Below are 25,016 nucleotides of genomic sequence, written 5' to 3' on the forward strand. Positions count from 1 at the left end.
AAAACACAATGTACAAAATTATCAAATTGAAAGCAATTTTGGTAACTAAATAAAAGATTTAGGAAAAGGATAGCTGAGATGATGAGGTTGGTGGTGATGATGATGCTGAGGAGATAGATGAGAAGGAGTGTATGAGAGAGGATGAACAAAGGATAGTTGAGACCTTTATAGAGCTATATCAGATCGTTGAGTTTATAGTGCACATGATGATGGAGAGATTTCGTCTAGAGACTTCCACTATCTCCACTATTCCTCCCACATCCTACTATTTCAGTTTTGCTGGGTGCTAATGCCCGAGATGATACCATCCCCTCTGAACCTCAAGATTGGGGTACTTCACAGGCATAGCCTGTCATGGAGATATTTTTCTCATTTCTCCTCCCGTACTTACTTTTGATAGCATTGGGGACATTGCTAGGATTTTTTTTCGGTGGGGTTGAGGGCACATGTTCCTTTATTCCCCTTTTTTATTTTATTTTATTATTTAAGTTTTATTTTAAAATATCATAGTATTTTGGTTTTTATGGTAGTAGACGATTTTGATTTTATTTGGTCTCTCTACCCATTTCCTCATATTTTTGAGTTTTCAAATGTTTGAAAATGCTTTTGTTTTTATTGTTGATGTTCGAGGATCATGGTGTACATTATCTATGTCTTGAATAATACCCATGGTGAAAATGCATTTTTGTGATGGTGTTGCAAGAAGAAATGATGTGGCTTTATTATTGAATGATCTCTTTTATTATTATGTTAACTAGCTGCGTATTATTATTTTTATTCATGTGTTGCTTATATATATATAGTTCTTGTTTTGCTCTTATTATTATTGTTATTACTCAAATTGTGTCTTCTGCATCTGTGTTGGGTTTCGGCTTGTCCACTCATTGGTTGTAGTGGACGCCATCATGGTCTTATTTTTTGCCGTGACAAAAAACTTGATCATTTGAAGCAAAGATAACAATAGATTTTTCATAATTTATAAGATTTGATGGTATGAAAGGCTTAAAAATATTCAAGAATGAGAGGATAAAAATAATTAAAGTGGAATGAAAACGATAAATCTATGAAAAATAATATGGGTTCGTAATAATGTCAAAATACAAATAAGGTACCAAAATAGGCTGTGATGAAAAAAAGTATATTAAAATTAACTAAATAATATTCAAATTATTTTTTCAAATTACACAATATTTTCTATTTTTAATTATCACTTTTAAAAGTGAGAACGAGTCTGAGGGTCTACACAACTGGAAATTCATCTTGGACCTTATGATTTTCCAATTTTGATGCCTAACTTTTTGCTAGTAATGCCACTTATGTTATATGATATAAAAACATGATATAATTTTTGTGAGAAAAGGTAGAGGTAGCAGAGATGGAGGATGAAAGGCGAGGAAATTGTCCAGAAAGTAGTACCATGGCGACCTCAACATCATTATCTACAATGTCAATCATTCCAAATAATAATAATAATAATAATAATAATAATAATAAAGAACAAGATCGGTTCCTTCCTATAGCTAATGTGGGTCGAATCATGAAGAAGGTAATCCCAGGAAATGGAAAGATCTCCAAAGATGCAAAAGAAACGGTTCAAGAGTGTGTATCAGAATTTATAAGCTTTGTTACTGGAGAAGCATCTGATAAATGCCAGCGTGAGAAGAGAAAGACAATCAATGGTGATGACATTATATGGGCCATCACAATTCTCGGATTTGAAGATTACGTTCTCCCTCTTAAACAATATCTTAACAAATATAGAGAATTAGAAGGTGAAAAGCTAAATGTTCCAAAGCAGAACCAACCACAACAACATGATCAGAATCCAACTTTTTCATACAACAGTGTATATTCTCCTACAGGCCTTCTTCCCCAAACTTCATTTGTTCCAACAGATCAACCTTTTCCTTTGCCTTTTTCCCCCAACTCAATTCAGTCACAATTACCTAAACAGGAACACGTTGATTCTTTGGGACACTGGTAATAATATATAACAAGAAAAATAAATATTTTTTCCCTTTAATTTTATTATATATTTTTAATGATGTAATGTAATATATAGTACTAAACAAAAGATTATACAAATATGAGTCACAAGTGAGTGTCCACTTATTTGTTACTATAGTATATACCAAACATAGCATGGTTAGAAGAGTATTGAAATTCTTTCTATCCACGTGTTTATACATAAAATATCATATTTTTTATTATGGGGGGTGGGGGTTGTTAAATTCTATTTGTTTTACGTAAGAAATAATATTCGTCTGACATACTTCATTAGACCAACTTTTACCATTACTTTTTTATGTTTGTTTTTATTTTTTCTAGTTTCCTATGTGTATACATAGTACTCAAGAAAATGCATCTACATATTATTTATTAGAACTATAGTGATTTGATTATCTCAAAAGGGATTTTCAAATTACTTCCTTCCCCTATCTAGTATTAGTGATCACACTTTTTTTATATAACTATATTAAGAAATGATAAGTAAAAGGTATTCTTCATTATTTGTTCCTTAACATTCTTCAATAAATTAGACTTCATTTAAGAATAACAATACCTATCTTATTTACGTTAATATAAGAAAAAATGATTAATTTTTATCTTGATTTTGTAAATTAAAAAATATTAGGACGAATATTTTTCGTAAAGATAACAAATAATATAAGATCAAAAGAATAATAATACTTTCTAAAAGTATGTAAATTCATTATCGTTACATCAAATTTAATTTTATTCTATTTCATACCCCGCTTCATCCTAAAATAAGTGTCTTTTAGTTTATTTCAAGTAAATTTTGAAATAATAATCAATATTAATGAACCTCGAGGTCATTTTTCTATTTTTGTATGCTTTTAATGTTTTTCTCTTTTCCGTAGCTTCTTTAAAGCTTTTGTAGGGTGATGGATTGGATGGCACGCTTACCGAAGTGATTTGTTAGTTTATTTCAAGTACATTTAGAAATAATAATCAATATTAATGAACCTCGAGGTCATTTTTCTATTTTATATGCTTTTAATGTTTCTCTCTTTTCTGTAGCTTCTTTAAAGCTTTTTGTAGGGTGATAGATTGGATGGCATGCTTCCCGAGGTGATCGGGTGATTTTGACTTCTTTTTTCCATTTCGGACACTTTTGGCATGAAAGAGTTGACTTAAGTCAAAAGGTAGCATCCAATTATGATTGACTTGTATTTGTTTGATGATATTATGATGAATTCATGTGATTTCTATGATGAACCCTAATCTAAATTGATGAATGTGATCGTTGTGGGTTTATGCCATTAGAGGCAAAGTTGAAGGTTCATATGTGATCTTCCTAATTCAATGTTGTGTGTTGTAATTGATCAATGTTAGGATCATATAATCATGAATTGAACTAGACTCTATTGTATATGGTTGATCTTGACTTGTAAAGTTAGAATTGAACCTTTATGATCAATTAAGATTAGAATCACCTAGTAATGAAATATGTGATCAAATTACCTTGAAATCTAGGTATAAAGAAGGGATTAAGAAAGAAACCTTGAGAGTATGGTTGTGATCCTAATATCTAGGGCTTTAGGGTGAAGCTAATGTGATTACCTAGTGTTGCTAAGGCTTTGAGAGTAAAGTCTAAAAGAGAATTAGAAGTCTAATATGCTGAATTGTGGTGAAAGGCCTATACTCACCTAGTCTATATTATGAATTCTTGAAAGATGAAAGTGATAGAATCACTTGAACATAGATTGGTTGTCAAGGACATCCTTCCATAAGTTGTAAGTGTTAAGCAAGGCGTAGCAAGTAAACCTTGGGGTGTATGGTTGGCTCCAAGTGGATATTGACAATGAGATGGAGTGTCACACAAGATAGGGTCCGGCCTCCAAGAAGAAAGGAGAGCCACACCTAGTTGATGTGAGGACTATCCAAGAAAAAGGGGGAACTCTTAAGTAGTAGAGTGTGGGTTTTCCCAAAGTTAGGTCTCATGGGATGTGAACCTTCACATAGTTGAGTTAAGGTTCTTAGTAGCAATCTCCGTATCATATGAACTAAGACATGCTTGAGAAGTATCTCATAGTGTTCTAAAGCATAATTGAACTAAGACTTACTTAATGAAGCACCTCATAGTGTTCAAGAGTAATAGTGGACTTAGACATGCTTAAGGTAGTATATCATAGGGTTCATGTGAAGAAGGAACTTAGACATGCTTAAAGTAGTATCTCATAGGGTTCAACCTAATAATGAACTAAGATGTGCTAAGAGAGTACCTCATATTGTTCTAAAATTAAAGAGAGGAACCAGGTTCCAAACAAAGAAGAGTTAGAATGAGGACCTAAAGGTAGTACTTAAAATGTATAGTATTATGGGGTGCTATGCATGCATTGCACAAGTACGACTTGGGGTCACTAAAGAGAAGTCTTGAGTTGGGATTAGGCTAGAGTTGCCTTTTCTAGTTATAGTTGACTAAAGGTGAGAGATTCCCTTAGTTATGAGAGTTGAGCTAATAATGAGGCCAAAGTAGGGTGAATATGACTAGGATGACTTCAAGGCTATGCTTAGTGTGAAGGGTAGCATGGGATGCCTTTCATGAATTGCACGAGTGTGTCTTGAAGTTACTTAGAAGTATGGTGCCCTTATGGCATAGAGAAGCTTAGAGAGTTGACCATGTATATAGGTTAAGGTTTAAATGACATGAAGACCTAAGTCTTGAATGTGAAGGTGGACTATGCCCAAGAATGACCAAAGAGAGGTACTTAGCTTGCATGGTAGTATGTGATGCTATCCGAGCATTGCACAAGTATACTTGGAGGTGGCTTGTGAAGTAGTTCTCTTGTAACATGAAGGACATAAGGTTGAAGTATGTAACCATGGAAATCTAAGTAAAGACTAGGCCATGAACATGATGTATCTCCTATGCTCATTAAATATATCTTATGTGACTTGTGTTTATATGATGCTTATATTGGAGACCACGCTATGACTATGATGATTATATTGTGATTATGTTATTGTCTCTTATGCTTATGTATTATGTTGACTAACCATTTGAGATGCTCTTATGATGTTGTGTTAGCTTTCATACTTAGTACATTTTGTACTAATGCATATTGCCTATATTCTAACCAAATGTAGGGTTGGAGGCTTGAGTTGCTTTGGAGGCTAGAGTTTCAAAGATTTAGAAGAATTGAAGAATTGGTGAGTCCTCATAGTTTCGAGGACGAACCCTTTATTTCCTGATGTCATTTCTTTATGTTTTTAGACTTTGTATGGGTTGCGTCCCAAAGACTTTTATTCATGAGTTTAAACAGATGGTTTGAGACAAAGGTTCTAGTACAGACTTCCGCTTGATTTTATGAATAGGACTTCGATTGTAAAAGTTTTCAATTTTCCCATATTTTCTATTATCTTATGTTAAGAATATGCTAAGGGCTTGTATGCGACCCCTTCGGGTTCAACTACGCCATGTTGCAACTAGGGGGTGCTCTCGGGTCGTGACAAAAGCACATTTCAAGTCTCAAAAACTTTTTCATAAAAGAAAGCGGAAGTCTAGACACTTTGTCTCATCATAGCCATATATTACAATAGTGAATGAAATAGGGCCTAACCCTTACAACATGTCCAAAAGGGAAAGTACACGAAAGAAACTAAATATATGAAATTCATCCTCGAACCATGAGGACTCACCAAGCTCAGAAACAATCAAATCCAAGCTCTAGCCACAAGTATGATCACCTCTAGTGCCGGACCCTACACTTGGGAAAAATGTAGGCAACAATAGGTGTTAGTATAAACATGCACTAAGTATTGTAGCCATGCATAAAAACACTTGAAACATGCAAAAAGGGACATTTCATTTGAAAGCATGCAATTTACCAAGTGTAAACATCATCATAGAGATAGTTGGAAAACATAAGTCATAACATCATCTTCAATGCAAACTAGCAACATCTTTAAAGCCTTTGAACACTTACGGTATACTTCTTCAAGCATGCCTTAGTTCATTATTAAACTTCTTGTTATTGTGGTAAATAAGCCTTAATCGACATGAGACCATGTGAGCTTTAAAATGGAATCTGGTGATTCCCACACCGAAAAGGGTTGGTCTACTTTCCTAAGGTAGAACCAATAATTTTAGCTTAGGTGGATTTACTAGATAGATATCCTATGGGGGAAGGTAGTTTATGGGATAAGGAGATTGTTACTAGAAATCTGAATTATCTACGGGAGAGCTTCTATCTCAAGAGATTGCTTCTAGAAACCCGGCCTTACTACGGGAGAGCTTCTATCTCAAGAGATTGCTTCTAGAAACCCGGCCTTACTACGGGAGAGCTTCCATCTCATACAATATCCACTCGGTGCTAAGAATTAATTTCCCACGGAGTAGTTAATTCTTTATTAACATCATTACTCATGAAAGGGTGCCCTTGCCTACCAATTCAAGGTTCATCATTAGAATATCTCTTTTTAGTTACTCATGAAAGGGTGCCCTTGGCCTACCGATTCAAGGTACATCATTAACTCAACTCTTTTAGACCATGCGTGAGCAACTATCACCATCCATGATCTATTTATGATGGCTCTTTAGCCTTTGATTCAATTAAGTGAGAAAGCCTTTCAACCTTAGAATCTTCATTATGTGAGAAAACCTTTCACATTATGTTCATTATGAATTCATCAGAATAACCTTTCAATCAGCCTACAACAACAACATAATCATTAACACTTCACTCTCAAAGTGTTCTTAAAGCATTTACATAAACTTCATAAAACATGCATAATCTCATACTTTACCTCCTTGAGGTTCAAAACTTACTTTCAATAAACACATCTAGAATTCAAGAATTAGGCATGGATATCATTATAATTCATGTGATTCTATCACCTAATGCATTAATTCATAACATTCCTCTTTCATCAACAAAGACCCACATCATATCATCAACTTTGAGAAATATGGGAATTTCATGGGTTCTTGGGGATGATACATCATAAAACTCATAGGAAATCATAAATTCATTCTTATAATAACATAATTCAACCTTTAGAATCAAGTTTGAAAGGAACCCATGACTTTGGAATCAAACCCTAACAATTGAGGATTTCTATCTTTTGAAATTGGAGATTTTGAGAGGACTGAAAGCTATCCATGGATGAAAACTACCATACCTTAACAACAAAGCCAAATTCTAAGCTTCAATGGAAGAATTGAACCTTGACCTTGATACTAGATGAATTTCCTCCTCCTCCTCCTTCTTCTTCTCCTCTTTCTTCTTCTCATCTTTCTTCTTCTCCTCCTTCTTCTTCTCTTCCTTCTCCTCCTCCTCCTCCTCCTCCTCCTTCTTCTCCTTCTTCTTCTTCTTCTTCTTCTTCTCCTCCTTCTTCTCCTTCTTCTTCTCCTTCTTCTTCTTCTTCTTCTGCTTCTTCTTCTTCTCCTTCTCCTTCTTCTTCTGCTTCTTCTTCTTCTTCTTCTTCTTCTTCTGCTTCTTCTGCTTCTTCTGCTTCTGCTTCTGCTTCTTCTTCTCCTTCTCCTTCTCCTTCTCCTCCTCCTCCTCCTCCTCCTCCTTCTTCTTCTCTTTCTTCTTCTTCTTCTTCTCCTCCTCCTCCTTCTTCTTCTTTTCCTCCCTCTCCTTCTCCTCCTCCTCCTCCTCCTCCTCCTCCTCCTCCTTCTTCTTCTTCTTCTAGGGAGAAAAATATTTGAGAGGAGAGCTTTCAGGGGTTTTGGGAAAATATGACCTGAATGGTCACGTTTTGACTTGAAATGACTTATATAGGTGTACCAAACTAAGGCAAAACGACTTCACATAAGTTGGATTAAAATCGTAATTACCCAATAGACCTGCCCAGGGACCACGAGAGGTCCCACGAGCCGTGGTCCCCTTTGTGGACATTGAGGCAATGTCTAGGAAACTATGCCTTTAACTCCATAGTTTCAAGGCATCTTCACGGAGGGCTCCACGAGCCGTGGTCCCTCTCGTGGGCCTTGAGGCAGTGGCTAAGCCACCTTCCCTCAACCCTCACACACTAACTCCCCTCCACGAGCCTTCCCACGAGCTGTGGTCTTCACCATGAGCCGTGAAGTGGCTCGTGAAGAGGAACTTGCTTTTGGCAGATTTGGGGAGGCAACTGCCTTGCCCACAATGGGCCACACCAAGGGTCGTGGTCTTGATGCCATGGTGGTGGGCCTGGTAGATGGGCAGTGCCTACACACCACTTTCTTGGCCCTTGCCCTCTTTCCTTGACTCTAACCTTCACGTTTAGCTCTAGTTTAACCTACTAATTTTTGGGGTGTTACACTAAACTAATCCCACAGAAAATTACGGGCTTGCCAATGTCTAATCTGTGATTTACCAGTTAGCCATTTTAAAGGAATAAAATTAAGAACATGATTGGAAGATGAAGATCAACTGCCAAACTTTGAACTTATGATATTGAGAGCAACCTAATTTTGACCTCTCCTCCCAGGGACATCATAGGGACTTAACAGCTCCTACTCATACCTTTCTTGGCCAACTTGGCTCTGATAACAATGGAGGGGATGGACCGAGTTCTTGGACGAAATTTAAAGTATGTTTTGGGCAGAGTAACACCTAAGTTTTTTCCCAAATAACTCTTGCCACACTTTTGGGAAGCAGGAATAGAAAATTCAGTTGAACCACCTCATTGAGACTTACAGTTAGACACACCATTCTTGTTGAACCTTTGAACCAGAGTATTTGAAAAATTATGATCGGAGAAATTTTGTTGGAACTGAGAACCCCATGTCTACCAGATCTAGACTGAGAGAAGTCACAATCATCTGGTTTTGCCCTCTTTGACTCCTTAGATTTCTCTTTTAGCTTTTCCTCCTCTATATATTGAGTGTGTGTCATCAAATGTGCGATACCAATATCGCTGGTTAGCATGGCAATTCGGCATTCTTTGACCACCATCTCTAACACACTTGACACAAACTTACTCATCCTTGCTCTAGAGTCGGCAACCATCATAGGAACATACATCGAAAATTGAGTGCATTTCAAAGACTTATCCATCACACTTATGTTGCTTTGACTTAGGTTGATAACCTATTGCATTTAGCCTTAGTCATCTCGAGGTCAAGAAACTATCAAAAAACACCCTTTTGAAATTCCCAATCCAAGGGACCCGCATCCAATGTTCTTTCCTCTTTCTATTGGTAACACCAAACTTTACCAACACCGTTGAGTTTGTACGTGGCCAAATCTACCTTCTCTAGTAGAGTCAATCCAATGATGTGCACAATCTTTTGGATTCCCTCTATGACCTCCTGTGGATCCTCATCCCCTTTCGACACTGAAAGGTCCTAAACAAAGCCACTTGACATAAACATGACATAATGAATATTAAATAAAGAGTATACAACATAAGAATGAGATATACATCTCAAAACTCATTTGATGACATTTGAAATATCAAGAAAGTACATGACTAACATAATGCATAGATCAACTATGCATGACAAAGCCTTCTACTACCATAGATGTTGTTACGAAAAACCCCAAAATCACGTACAAAGTCCGAAAACTAAAAGACATCAAAAGCGATAGAATGACAATGACCTTGCTTGCAAACCGTGAGGACTTACCAATCCAAGTTCTAAGTTGAGTAGTCTAACTAGCCACGACCAGTCGGAGGTGTGTCAGATCCTACATTGTAAAACAACATAAGCATAACATGCACAGTACTTTGAATATACAGAATATGGGAAACATGCATAAACGTATATGTTATAAAATGGAAAGTTCAAAACATGATAATGCATGACCAAGTAAAACGTAGTAAGGCTTATTAAGCCAAAGAATCATTAATCATGTAAAAAAGGTGAACGTACATTTGAAAATTCATAAGAAAAGTTTAAGACATAATTTTCGAGGAAGTCATAAAAACCATTGAAGAAAAATATAGTTTTTTTGTGGAATATTTTGCTATTAGCTGACTTAGACAATGTGATCTATAACATGAAATTGGGTGTCTTTCACACACTTGCTAAGTTAATGACAATACATATTATCTTAGGTTGATTTACTAGATATGTCTTTCTAAGAAAAATTCTATGGGGGCATGTAGTTAGGGAGAAGAGAATTACTTCTAAAGACCAAACCTCTATTAGGAGTAGGAACTCCATTCTAAAGTTCTCTTGGTGCTGAATATAATTCCAATGGAAATAAACATAATCATAATCATAATCATATCATAATACTTGGAATGATGAGAATCTAGTACTACCAATCCATACATAAAACCCATATAATAGAATAACTCCTTTAAAAATCATGATTTCATAAGATTTTCATAGTGACACTTATCTAAGCATCAAAATCAAGATAATCTTTTGTAGTGAGAAAAACTTTTAGAAATCATATTGATACTTTATCTAAAAGATTCCTTTATTCATAAATTCCTTAATTTCATGAAGCATGAATAACTTCATATTGGTAATTCATATTCATAATATTGACATATAGAATGGGTTCATATGAAATTCATTGGAAAACATGTAATTGAATCAAATCATGCATAAATATATCAATTATAGAAAATAGAATAATAAATAACTGAACCCATGAATAATTGCGTGAATCCATAGAAAATTTGGTAGAAATCAATTAAGAAATTAAGTTTATTTGGGGACCTAATGAGTGGTAGATTTGCACTCATTTGAGGTCTATCAAGCTCAATAATTAGTATCCTCAATGCCTCATTTGTCCTATTATGATAATATATGGATAATTTGCAGCTATAAAGGTAAATGGACAAGGCAATGATTGATGTTTCAACGAATAGCCAAAAATCAAAAAAGAAGTGTAAACTATACATTATTGATCGCCAAATGATAAAGGTGGATGGACTAGTGAGCATGGCCTTGCCTAAAATGACAGTTCATAGAACTGATGTCTATCGAAACAAGCTGGCAAACTCCAATAGAGAAGGCAATGTACCGAATGAGAATGACAACCTTGCTGATAGTCACCAAAATGATAGTGTAAAAAGAAAGATTGAATGCTCGAAATGGCGAACCAAGGTGGTATTCAATGATCTTCCAAAGGTGAAAGACTGATTCAAACGAGTTTGCCAACTGAGGTTCAAACACCTAAAGCCTAGAGCATGAAAAGGTGAGTTAAAGAGTAAGAGGAGATTTGACGAATGAGCTCGACGAGCCTGACTTATATCACCGAATGAGACGCACATTAGGTTTTGGGTGAAAATTTTGGAAACTGTAAATAGAAAGAGTGAGAAATATTTTGATTTTCGAGGAAAAACATTTGACCTTTGTGAAGAACATTTTCTGGGTTTTGGGTTTTTCAACCTTGTTCTTGAATTTGATAAATTGAAGTTGAATCCGAAGTGGATTAACTTGTAATTGCTTAATTTCATGTTACCCATTACTGCTTTCATGGAAGATATATTTCCTTCACTTTTTTTTATGGGTGGCTAAAACCGCAAGATCTATGGGTGCAATTATCGGGTTTAGTATTTATTTAATGTTGTGGGTATTGTGTTATGCTCCATTTTGCTATTGTTCATACATGATTTTGGGCTGATTAGAATGAAGTTAATTTATAGGTTAAGGTTGCCAACTTAATTCCTACCTCTGATCTCCGATCCCTGCTCAAAAGATATTGATTGGAGTTGGTAATTAGTCTAATAATAGTATTTTAGGTTTGATGATTGTAACTTTGTTGAAAATAGAGGTTATGAGTCAAATCTATTTGCCCTATTTATACATTAAAAGAGAGAATAGAGTAAGGTATTGGGTTATTTAGTTTGGCATTTAGATGAGACCGACTGGAGATTCTATGCATAGATGCTTTGAGATCAAAATATGGTTAGTGTCATTGAATATGACCTAGCCTATTCATGAACGTTCATCACTATAGAGCAGCTTAATTACCCCTATGTGACATCGATTTGAAATCCCTGCATCCCTAGATTGCTTGTAACGTACTCTTAAATTCTCTGAAAATCTAGTTAATTGTGATAATTGTAACCAAAGTTTTTTCATTAAATTGGCGAAATCATCCACCCACTTGTTCTTACTATTAAAAATGAGCAATTTTACAATACAAATTTCTTGATAGGAATTCTCTATGATTACCATTCTTAGTGGGATTCGACCCCGACTCTTTGTTGGATATTTATTGACTACGACCGTTGTTCCTTTTAAATAGTTTTAAGGAGGACATTTGAGCGTTATTTTCACAACCCAGGGGCACCCCCTAGATGTAACATGGCATATAGGACCTTGAGGGACCCAATGCAAGCCACTTAGCAATCATAAAATAAGAAATAGAATAAAAGAAGTAAAACAACATTTCAAGTCCAATAGTTTTATAAAAGTAAAGAGAATCTAAAAAACTTGTCTCTTTAGCCATCTAGTACAATAGAATAAAATTGGGACAAGCCCATACATCATATCCAAAAACTGGAAGTAAGAAATAAACTAAGAACAATGAATATCCATCCTTGAAACATGAGGACTCATGAAAGCTCGGGAACCTCGTAACCAACAACTAGCCATGAAATTGAGAAACCTGGCTGTTGGGCCCTACATTTGGGGAAATGTAGGCAAAGGTATGCGTTAATACAAAACAATGTACCAAGTATTATAGTTATGCATAAAACATTTAAATCATGCTAAAAGAGGATATTTCATGAAATTCAATCGACCAAGCGAAAACATGATATAAAAGGTGATGCAATACAGATTGCCTCAAGTGCATTCACTCACCTCCAAACTTGGGAGCGTCAACATATTGAAGGATTATTCATGAAGCTAAGGGTTCTCGAGCTTATATTGGGGGAAGGAGAGGTTCACATGCGTGGAAGATCGCTTGGGAGAACGAAGGGAGGATAATTGACAACACTACCCTTTAGCGAGCAGGAGGTCAATTGGTGCCTCGCCCAATGACTTAGGCGATGACCCCTAGACCGCCTAATGTTACAGTGTGTGCCAGGAGCAGATCCATCGCCAAACCCTTTAGGCGGATCGCCGAGTCACTAGGAGATCCTGACTTCGCTCGCCCATTGGCCACTTCGAGTCACTTTTGGACCCTTTTATGTAATAAAGTCCTAAAACTATAAATAGGTATTTTGAGGTCATTTTAGATTAGACTATCTTGAATGCTGAAGACTGAAAACTCATGTTTGAGTGTTGAGCTTGGTAAAGATTGTTTTGATTATTGCTTAGAAACAAGGGTTGCAAGGTGAACTCGATTCCCTTGAGGTCTCGTAAGAGTTAGGTGCTATTGTAGGATTTATCGATTGAGGTCTTTGGGTTTAATATACCCTTAGGTTTCCTTTGATTTCCTATTTGTGTGTCTATCTAGTTATTTTTAATTTCTTGTCTTTAGATTTCTGCACTTTATTGTAATTCCCTTTTGAGAAATAAATCATTTGGTATCAGGCTTAGTTTTGTTCCTATGAATCTAGTCTTGGGTTTGTTACAAAAAAGTGTTCAAAATGTTTTTGAAGTATTTTTGAAATGGGTCTTGTTGATTTGAGTGTTGTTGAAGTTTCTAAGGTTGGATTAGTGTTCCCTAACCTTATTTGAGTCTAGGTATGAGATTAGAAGGGTTTTGGTTCACCATTAAAGAAACCACCGATGGAGGTTGAAGAAGCTTGAACAAGCGAGTTTTAAAATGTGTAGATTTTGGCAAGGAATTGAAGGATAAAAAGTATTGGGGTTTGTTCCCTATATCAAGGAGAGCCTGTATCTAAATATTCGTGAAATTCCGAGCTAAAAATATTAAGGTTTAATTTTTGCGTCTTCATCTTGTTCTTGAGTTCTTGAAGAAAATTAAAATTTTCAAGAGAAGGAATATTCAAAAAAAGGAGTTTGATTCCAAAAGAGAAAAAAGAGAAAGTGGATAAGTGTTTGTACAAAAGGGAATTTACCAAAAAGGATAAATACTAAAGGACAAGTACGGGGGAGGGGGGGGGGGACCACAAACTCATACATTTGGAGGACTCTAGGGGAAGACGCTGGAAATTAGGCGAACCCCGACTTTGATCGCAAAGTCCACTCGGCACCTCACCTGTTGGGCAGGTTGGTTGCTGAGTTGACGCTCACACACTGGAAATTTCGGCGAGCTAGCTTGGCTCGCCAAGTCCAGTCGGTGCACCACTGAGTTACCTCCCACTTCGCCAAGTTACCTTGGTAAATTGCAAAGTTTGGCGATCCCATCTTCAAGTTGGCGAGCTGAACTTCACTTTTGGAGAAGAAAACAGGTCATTCGGCGATCAGAAACTAGTTTTGCGCTCCTAATCTGAGGTTCTAATTCCTAGTTTCTTTTATTTTGATTCTCAAACGTTCTCAAGATTCCTCAAACTGATTTTCAACTTGTAATTGCTCTACTTGTTGACTATTGGTTCTCGAATTCACTTCTTTCTTAGTGCCTTTTCTTTTCGTGCTTTTATTCATTTTAATTCGTAGTTAACTTCTTGATTCAAGTCCATTTTTTCTTTAATCGAGTTGTCCGTTCTTCTTTAAAACAAGAATCCATTCTGGCCTAGAGTAGAAATTTACACTTGTGATCAACCGAGTATAAGCAATCTTCAATATTAGCCGCACTAATTTGAGAGGCAATCAAAGGCGTGTAAACACGAGTGATTGTGAGTTCATTTTACTAATGTTAACGTTGTTTTCTGTTTTGTTGAGTTATCTTTATTGTTAGGTACCATGGCAACCGAAATTGAGACTCACCCACCTAAAGGGAAGGTTACCTTGGAATCTATAATGGAGGTGATAACCAATATAAGAGGACACTTGACCACCATGGAGGGTAGTATGTCGAGAACAAAGGAGAGCATGATCAACGTGGAAGATTGAGTTAAATCTACTAACTCCACACCACAAGCTACTTTTCGTGCTTCCACGAGTGTGCAGGAGCACACTATTTCTCCTACTATCACACCCGAAACCCTCCACCAAGCTTTGAACCCAATTAAGGGTAGAGATGTAGGCGTGTTCGATTGTTTGATGAGGAAGTCCACAAAGGATGAGGCTTGGCCCAAAGAAAGAGAGCTCACCCTACCAACATATGTGGTAAGGCAAACTATACCTAGCAAGGCCATGAGTAACCAAAGTCAAAGAGAGAATATCTTCCATTCCAAGTGCCTTATACAAGGTAATGTATGTTCCTTGATCATTGATAGTGGAAGTTGTGCAAACACTGCTAGCACTACTTTAGTGGATTTCTTGAAGCTTCCTACCACTAAGCTTGCTAAAACTTACAAACTTCAACGGTTGAGTGAGAGTGAGGAATTGAGGGTGCTTAGACAGGTGTTGATCAAGTTTTAAATTTGGAAATACCAAGAGGCGGTCCTATGTGATGTGATCCCAGTGAAAGCTTATTATGTACTACTCGAGAGACCTTGGCAACATGTTCGTTCGACAAAACATGACGGGAGAAACAACATCTATTCACTTGCGTCGAATGGAGGTAAGTATGTCCTTCATCATATGTCACCATCTCACATCATTGAGATGTATCAAAAGATGGATGAGTTGAGGGATAAAAGGAAGAAGGAGGAGGGACATGTGGAGGTTGAAGGCCAATAAGAAGAAGAAAGGAGGAAGTTGAAAGAAAAAGCCCAAGTGTTATTGGCTGAGCATAAAGAGATAAGGGAGGACGTGGAAGTCAAAAGTTCATTGATCCTTACCACATATAAGGATCATGTGTTCCAAGCTAAACCATCTAATTCTTCTCTTCCCTATTTTATTTCCTTTCTTTTGCAGAATGATATGATGTCCTTTCAATGGGACTTCCAAGTGGAGTGCCCCCTCCCCGGGGTACTAAGCACCAGATTGACTTCGTGTCGGGCTCACCATGGCCAATCAAACCGGCTTATCGAAGTAATCTGGAAGATATTAAAGAGCTACAAAGTCAAGATGAGAAATTCCTCAACAAGGGTTATGTGAGGGAAAGTACAAGTTTGTGCACTGTTACATCAAAGAAAGATGGAACATGGTGCATGCGTGTTGATTGTCGGGGGGCCATTAACAAAATCATCGTAAGGTATTGCCATCCTATCTCTAGATTAGATGATATGATTGATGGGCTCAATAGTTATTATGTGTTTTCCAATATGGCTCATTTATCTCCATGTCATAATTGTGATGATGCTTCCAATACGACATTTTTGTTCGATGAAATGTTGTTAAGCTGTTTGAGAAGCCACTTTGGTGTGATGGCACACTTTCCAAAAATGGAAATCTCTTTTGTGAGGATGATAGTACATTAATTGGGAAGGGTAGTGTTAAGATGAAAAGGGATGCCTGTGTTTTACTGTTACTTCTTCCTTGTGTGTTCCAAGGCCTCGTATGAGTTGTGTTTCTCTAGTATCTAGAGTGGAGGCTAAAGTTGGGAACCCCTTTATTGAAGTGCATTTAGGCAACACCTTTCTCTATTACTTGTTCGCATATCATGATGCTCATGCTATTAAGTGGAGTATGTTGTTGGAAGGTAAGAGTGCCAATCTAATAAAAGGAGGTACATTTGATCCAAGTTCATGAATTGCCTTCCAAGTTGACCCCGGTAGTGACCTGAATTGTGGTATTTGTGTGGGAATGCTTGGTCAAAATGACAGGCATAATGTGGGAGAAATTGTTGATACCTTTCCCTATGATGGACAACCCTTCTTGAGGGTTTATAATTCACTTGAGGAGCCTACATTGTGTATGGGGAAGGATAGTTTCCTACATCCTTTTTGTTACTCTTATTTTGAGCATGGTCTTGTTGATGGTGCATCTTATGGGGGTAGGAGATATTTTCCAAGAGAAGGTGAAGTTTGTACCTTCCTGTACTATCTCTTTGCATATGATGAGTCCCCTAGTTGGATCAAAGGTGCATTGCATGTGGATTGGGATATCATTGAGGTCTGTACTTGTTGGTATGATCTAGTTATTTGGACCTTTTATCATTTTGATCCCGGTGAATGTTTGAGAGTATTTGAACTTATGAAGGTATCATCTTTTGGGTGGTATTATCATGTTGTCGAGAAGAATAACCATTGTCATTGTTCTCCATCCTTTGGCTTAAAGCCATGACATTAGAGTATGCTTTGTTGTTCCTTGAGTTTGAGTCGCATTGGGTCAATATTTTTAATGCCAGCCTTTGTACTACCTATCATGCTATGAGGATAAGCTCCTTGCTTGTGATCTATATGGTTTTACAAGGTTTGGATTCTAGGACTCAATTTTATCTACTTGCATATGATGATACTCCTGCTTGTGTGGGTAGCATATTTTATGTTAATGGTGGTATCAATAGGGAAAATGAGAGTCTCCTTGACTCGATGTTATGCAATCCTTTTCCATTTGACCCCGGTGTTGGTTTTAAGTGTGCTGAGTGTGGTAGTAACACCTTCTGTCACTCCTATGATTCTTACTTGGTGTTATTACTTGATCCTATGTACTTGAATGAGGTATGTTTGCCAATTTTGGTGGGGAATACTTGTGTCCTTGAACCCGCTCATGAATTGGGAATAATTACTTTCTTGAAGTTATCTAGTGCATTGGATGGAGTGTTAATTTGGGTCAACATTACTTATACCTTCGCACTTAGGTATGAGGGTGTTCGTGCTACTTGACTTAAAAGGGGAATTGTGCTTGTCAGAATGTGGAACCAATGAGGGTTTACATGTGTGGTTGCTCAACTGTATTGGCTCTTTTACTCTACCCCTTTGTCAAAGTTTCTTAAGTAGCCAAGTGTCTCTTGCTTTGATGGGTTACAAACCCTTTGTTGATCATTTTGATGCTTGGTTATATGTTAAGTTTGTGCATCCTTTGCATGGTGCTAGGATAGTTATTGCTAATGCTAACCCTCGTTGCATGAGGACCTTGTTGTTATTCTCTCTCCCTATAGTTTTGCAAGGTTTGGATTCGAGGACGAATCCTTTTCAAGAAGGGGAGAATGATGCAATACAGATTGCCTCAAGTGCATTCACTCACCTCCAAGCTTGGGAGCGTCAACGCATTGAAGGATTACTCATGAAGCTAGGGGTTCTCGAGCTTATATTGGGGGTAAGGAAAGGTTCACATGCGTGGAAGATCGCTTGGGTGAACGAAGGGAGGATAGTTGACAACACTGCCCTTTGGCGAGCAAGAGGTTAGTTAGCACGTCGCCCAATGACTTAGGCGATGACCCCCAGACCACCTAATGTTACAGTGTGTGCCAGGAGCAGGATCCATCACCAAACCCTTTGGGCGGATCGCTGAGGTCACTAGGCGAGCCCGACTTGGCTCTCCCATTGGCCACTTTGGGTCACTTTTGGGCCCTTTTATGTAATGAAGTCCTAAAATTAACAATAGGTATTTTAGGGTCATTTTAGATTAGACTATCTCGAATGTTGAAAACTAAAAACTCATGTTTGAGTGTTGAGCTTGGTAAATCTTGTTTTGATTATTGTTTAGAAATGGGGGTTGCAAGGTGAACTCGATTCCCTTGAGGTCTTTGTAAGAGTAAGGTGCTATTGTAGGATTTATCGATTGAGGTCTTTGAGTTTAATATACCCTTAGGTTGCCTTTGATTTCCTCTTTGTGTGTCTATCTAGTTATCTTTATTTTCTTGTCTTTCGGTTTCCGCACTTTATTGTAAGTCCCTTTTGGGAATTACATAAAAAACGTAAGTCATAAAAATGGTCAATGCAAGCTAACATCATTTCAAAGCCTTTGAACACATATGCGATACTTCTTGAAGTAACCTTAGTTCATTATTGTTGTGGGAAGTAGCCTTAACCAACACAAAGACTATGTGAGCTATAACATGATCCCCCTATGTCTCCCACACCAAAAAGGGGTGTTCTACTTGCCAAGGTAAGGACCATGAACTTCTAACTTAGGTGGATCCACTAACCAATGTCTATGTAGACAATCATCCTATGGAGGCACATAGGTAAGAGATAAGGAGATTATTTCTAGAAACCTAATGAGTCCACAAATTGGACTCATATAAGGCTATATTTTGATAGAATTAGTGTCCTCAAATGCATATTTTATCTCAGTATCTGATGAAAACCCTTAAGTTCCAGGTATTTGGAGTTTGAGGGAAAGCATGGACACTAATTAGCAAAAAAGGAACAAAGGCAACTGAAAGAATGAAGAAATGAAGATTTGAGTATCGCCGAACCCATTCGGCGAATCACCAAAAGGTCTTATCCTCGCCTTTTGTTCCAGTGTGCTAAACCCTGAAAGAAAGGATCAAATCGACAGTGAAGAGGAGTAGTCGGTGTATCACCGACCAGTTCCGCGAAGCAGTACTATGCCACCCAGTGATCCAAAACATGACGACGCTGAACGATAGAGAAAGATAGCGATGAAAGCTACCAAAGGGTGGATGATGCTTATCCTGACCAACGAAACTAACCTATGGTTCGAGTGTCTACGATCGTCGAAAGTATAGTAACCCAACTAAAGGTTGGGGTCGTGTCCCAAGGGAATGGTTTTGAGAATTGATAGAAAAATAAAATTTAGCTCTAACTAGTCATAGCTAAAGACATTAACGATTAAAAACATAGTAAATTAAAGGGGGCAACATAAAAGTGTCAAATATCGATTGGGGGTTTTGTCACAAGTATTAAAAACAACAAAAATTAACAAGAAAATCAAGTATGGGAAATGTTCTTGGGGTGTGACCGCAATACAAGTTGAGATAAATTGTTTGGTACATGCTTTCAATAGGAAATTTGCAAGATAATAGTGACTAGGCTAAGCTTTAGATGGAAATAAGTTGCCTCTCGGGCAACTTACCCCGTTTCAAATGGGTTCCTCTCGAACACCCATTTGTCGCATGAAGATCAACCTACGCCTTACCCCACTCACTCTCACGAGCTGAGTGTTAGGATATGGGACTAGGGCTCACCCTCTCGGGCTGAACCTCATATCGACCCCACTCCTTAGGCCATCAATCTAGTGGTCTGGATTTCAAGACCTCCCTCTCAGGCAAGCCGAAAACACATGAGTGGTTTTGTATTTGCAACTACAAACCCATTAAATTAAACCACAACAACTAGGTGAAATCACCATTAAAATACATCTAACCTATTATCAAGCAAGACCCAACAACAATATCAACACATATTTGCTAAATCACACTCCAAGAATGGGGGTTTTTAGCCACACATCAAGAAATAACAAAATACACCTAAAATGATACTAAAATCAAATGGGTATAAGAAATTAAACCTTGATTTAAGCAAAGGAACAAGAATGGATAAGACCCATTTCCAACTTGGGGAAGATGAAATCCTTCTCTCTTCAAGTCTCCCATAAAACCCTCTCCAAACTTGAGAGAAAATATCTCCAAAAAGTACTACTCTCTTGTGAAAAGTATAATAATGGTTCGGAACTTGTAAAAATTAATAAGAAGTTTAATATTTATAGCCATCAGAAATTAGTGCTGGCGGATAGTTCGGGGAGGTTAGTCGAGTTCGCTGAATGACTCGGTGACTCACCCTTCTTCTGTCTCATCGCTGTTTAGTGCTTGCCTTCAGCATCTTCACGTTCTGGACCATTGGGCGGTATAGTACTGCTTCGCAGAACTATTCGGCGAAGCACCGACTGCTCATTTTATCACCTTTTTGATCCTCTTCCTTCAGGGCTTCGCATACTAGAACAAAGTGCGGAGTCTGTCCTTCCGGCGAATCGCCAAAGGTGCTTGGCGATGCTCAGGCTTCAGCTTCTTCGTTCTTTTCAACCTTTTCGTTTCTTTTTGCGCCAAAGTGTCCATGCTTCCACTAAAACTTCAAATACCTGAAACTTAAGAGTTTTTCATCAGATATTGAGACAAAATAAGCATTTGAGGACACTTTTTCTATCAAAATAATTCCCTAAATGAGTCCAATTTGTGGACTCAATCAACACCCCTAACTTAAACTTTTGCTTGTCCTCAAGCAAACTTAAGTTTAGTCGTTCAGAAAGGGTGTCTCAAACAGTGCTACACAAGACTCAATCATGAGTGCCCACAACAAGACTCAATTTACTGATGCAAGGATCAATTGTGTACTCAAAGATTCAAGTTGTGACACACCATTGCCAAAGATTCTCATGCTCGCAATACTTGCTACTTGTGCAAGTTCAAGCTCAACAAAAAGTATCTAAATGCCCTCACATAAAGAATGATTCCATATACACACATAAAGGTTAATCAATTCAAGATCAGGAATCAGATGCAATGCTCACACTCAAAAATGGGAACACAATGCATGTTTTCACCCATAGGTTTGCCCTTATTTTCCAATTGACTTTCGATTTGCTTACTCAAGATCAAAAAGGTCTTTCTAAGGCTTGTAATGGGGTTGAGTGCAAAGGTATGATCATTTAGGCTCAGTGACTTCTTCCTCATGAGATGTGGTACTCTCAAGGCATTCCCCTCTTTTCCTCTATCAATTCTTTTTCTAGTGCTTCTTAGTCATCTTTTTATTCACCTCCATGGATTGTTGGGAAACCCAATTTCTTTTGTACTTTATTCCACAACTTTGTTTTTATTAAAGGATTTCCATCATTCTGCAACACCATAGGTTAAGGGGGACTTTTCTTGCACTTCTTAACTTCTCCTTTTCCATTTCACCACACCCTCAGCTTAGGCTTTTGGCCTAAGTTGGCTCTTTGCTAAGCTACAAATCAAGAGGATTATAGGTAGTGGGTTAAGTAAGGTCTAGGGTTCATCCATGTTCTTCCAATGAAAGGTAAGGCTCAAAGGGTGTTCAAAAGAGTTTCACGCGCTCACGAGTAGGCCACGAAAGAGGTATATGCCAAATTTGGCTCACACTCTTTAAAGTTGCCTAAGATCATTTCAAGAGGACACGTTTCTAAATCAATCTGATTAACAGGGCAAATTTCTAGGTTTATTCATGCATGGTTCAAAGCAAGCTAATCACACAAGGCATTGACACTTAAGTGAAACAAGACCACACACTTTCGCTAGTGTGCAACAGTCATTACAAGAGAATTAATTCGATAAATGGCTAATCACAATGAGATGCAACGAGTTCACATATTGTTTATGCAAATTCATTTGGCCTCATCGTAGCCGTACATTCATGTTCGTTCAATTGAGAGCACTATTTAAGTCATCGGTATTGATCGAAACTGAGAATCAAAATTTTCAAAAGAATAGCCACATTCAACTCGCGAAGGGTGGCAAAAATGTGCGAAAAATTCAAAATTTTTTGGAAGGGTCAAAATTATTTTGCAATTAAAAATAAGCGGAGCCACAAGCTCAAACATCCACAAAAGCAGTGTAAAAATAATTTTAAACAGAACAGCCCAAATGTACACCAAAACACAAGTATCTGAAGCAAGCATCAAGCAAAACAAGGTGGGCCTCACCCCACCACAAATAAGAGCATTTGTCCTCAAATGCAAATAATGACAGTATCCAAAGTTGAAGAAAGATAAGGCATAAAAAGAAGTGAAGAAGGGTCCTGTCTATGCAGTCTCTCTATCTGCCAGGACATCAGTGCCCGATGCATCGCCCTGAAGTGAAACAATGGTCCCCATAGTATTGTTGTTTTGGTTCTCATTGTTTGCCTTTGCCTTAGCCTCTGCAGCAAGATTCGCTGCAATCATTTGGTCTATCTCATGAGCTGCGTCAAGGGCTCGCATTGCATTAACAAAACTCTGAGCCCCTGGAGGCACATTAGGGTCGATGGGAATTTGTCTCTTTGCCCTGGTTTCCTTGGTATATTTCCCTTGTCTGGCTAGCTCTATTTTTTTTCATCTTTCTTAAACTCTCGTGCTCTTATGTGCCTGGGTGGATCATTTCTCCTTGTGACTTTTGGTCTAGCCATCACTGCAAAGACTTCGAGGATAAGTTAGATAGCAATTCAATCAGGAGAAAAAGAGTGTTTCTGGGTGTGGAATTGCTTAGCCAAGCTAGTTGCCGAAAGTCACAGATCAATCAATACATAAAGTATTCAGTTAAAGGCGAAAATGGACGTTAGGCGAACCGCCGAGCAGTTCGGTGGATTTTGTTCATCTCGCCGATTGGCTCAACGTGTCTATTTTCAACCCAGCCTTTCCAACTTCACCCAGCAACCCCAAATAATGCAACATGAACATATATAACTCAATTTCAACGATGACCCATAGAAACTTCTATTCCCACCGCGTAACAATTCAGCTCAAAGAATAGCTAAGTGGGAGTCCCTCAAATCATGCAGAAAATACCAAATCATAATTGATAATAAATGCAATCCCAGAAACTTAGAAACTCATCAGAGATTTTATATTATCAATCATTATGTAAATGAGTACAAATTTTGATAAAATAATTGAGGGGTTCGATTACCAACCTTTGATGCCAAATTAGATAATACTGACTAGCTAGGCAGCAATGTGATCCTAATTCGAGCACAATTCGACACTTAAAATACTCTAAAAGTGTGAAAAATATAACTACTAAAGTGCGAGTGTGAGTTTGTGAAAAGGGACAAAGTGAAAGAAAGTGAATGAAATGGAACTTTTAAACCTGTGGCCTGTGACCGTCCAGTTTTTGTTCATTCGGTGATGTTAGTCGATCTCGCTCCATCACTCGGCGAAATGCCAAATATCAAATTTCCTCGCCGAATATAACAGTATTTTCAGTTCATGTGAGCAGTGCATCGACGGTCTTTATCGAGATCGCCAATTGGATTGGCGATGCGCTGACAAAACTCATACTCCACCAAGTTTTAGAGACTCAACCTTTAAGATGTATTGCATCAAATAGTGGGAATGATAGGGTACACTGTACTTGTCGACGATCCGCCAAACTGAACTGTTGCTCGCCTCCATACATCTTTTCAAGAACTTTCCTTACTCAATCTGTACAAACAGCACACTATTATTTCATTAAGATAACAAAACGCGAGTAAATGGTTTTAGGTTGCCTCCCAAACAACGTCTTAGTTAACGTCGCGGCACGACGCAAGTTAACCTTCAGACCTCACTCTTGGGATTAGCCATAGTATTACTAGGCAAACACCCTTGTTGTCTCGGATTGAGATGAGACGAGATATGACTCATTTGGGTCTCTAACTGTTTGATTAAAACTGAATGAGAGGTGACAGTCTGGCTGAGGGTAGACACATCTTCTTTCATACCTTTTAGCATTTTCTCTGACCCTTTAACTTTGTTTAGGATACGTGAGAGCATATCCTCAGACCTACCACCTTCCGAATCCCTGGCCTTCTGACGCTTGTGGGGAGGCACGTATCTATCCTTCTCCCCATCCTTCCAATTTGGATTACGGTCCCTCCATTCACGATCTCAATCCTTCCAGCCTTCGTCTCTAACCCATCCTTGATTACCACCCTGCCTTGGGTAGCTTGAAAGATAGCCCCCACCTTGGTTAGCTAGAAAATTTACTTCCTCGTCATACATGGCTTCAAAGTTCATCTCCTTAGGACTCGCACCCCTGACTCCCATAACATTGACACCACGGGTACCATACCTCATGACATTTATAATAAAATGTCAAGTTGCGTCATGATCTTGGCCATGTTTTGTTCTCTCTCATTATCTTTCTCAACCTGTTCCTTGGATAGCTGAAATGTGACCAGTGAGACCTGGTCTTCGGGGGTGTACAACCCCCTCTTGATGGTTGTCATTCCATCGAGAAGTTGAGCTGCTACTGCATATGGTTGCTGCATTAATCCTCCGGGCGGCAGTTGGTCAGCTACACCTTTTTTTACCGAGTCTAGACTCTGGTAAAAGTATTGAAGGAGTACATTATCAGGTAGACCATGGGTTGGGCATTGTTGCACCAATTTATTAAACCCGAGCCAAGTTTCATGCAGAGGCTCTCCATTCAGACGCTTAAAGCTTTGGATGATATCCCGAATAGTCATCATCTTCGAGGGAGGGAAAAATCGCACATTAAATGCAGTTACCAACTCCTCCCAAGAAGTGATCGAGTTACGTGGAAACTCAGCTGGCCACTTGCACGCCTCCCCCATCAATGAGAAAGGGAATAACCTTAATTTAACCGACTCCTGCGAGATGTTTTTGAACGAGAATGGTCCACACACATCTACGA

The 25,016-nt window shown here is 38.0% G+C and overlaps 1 protein-coding gene across 1 annotated transcript; it reads left to right on the top strand.

Moving 5' to 3' along the window:
• Positions 1-1,375: 1,375 nt before the first annotated feature.
• Positions 1,376-1,984, top strand: LOC125813896 (nuclear transcription factor Y subunit B-7-like). Its single transcript, XM_049493375.1, has one exon. It carries the CDS (start codon positions 1,376-1,378, stop codon positions 1,982-1,984), a length of 609 nt encoding a protein of 202 aa, XP_049349332.1.
• Positions 1,985-25,016: the final 23,032 nt, after the last annotated feature.

The sequence above is a fragment of the Solanum verrucosum genome, unplaced genomic scaffold (assembly GCF_900185275.1).
Source record: "Solanum verrucosum unplaced genomic scaffold, falcon-dt-bn FXZP01000407.1, whole genome shotgun sequence".
Classification (NCBI taxonomy): Eukaryota; Viridiplantae; Streptophyta; class Magnoliopsida; order Solanales; family Solanaceae; genus Solanum; species Solanum verrucosum.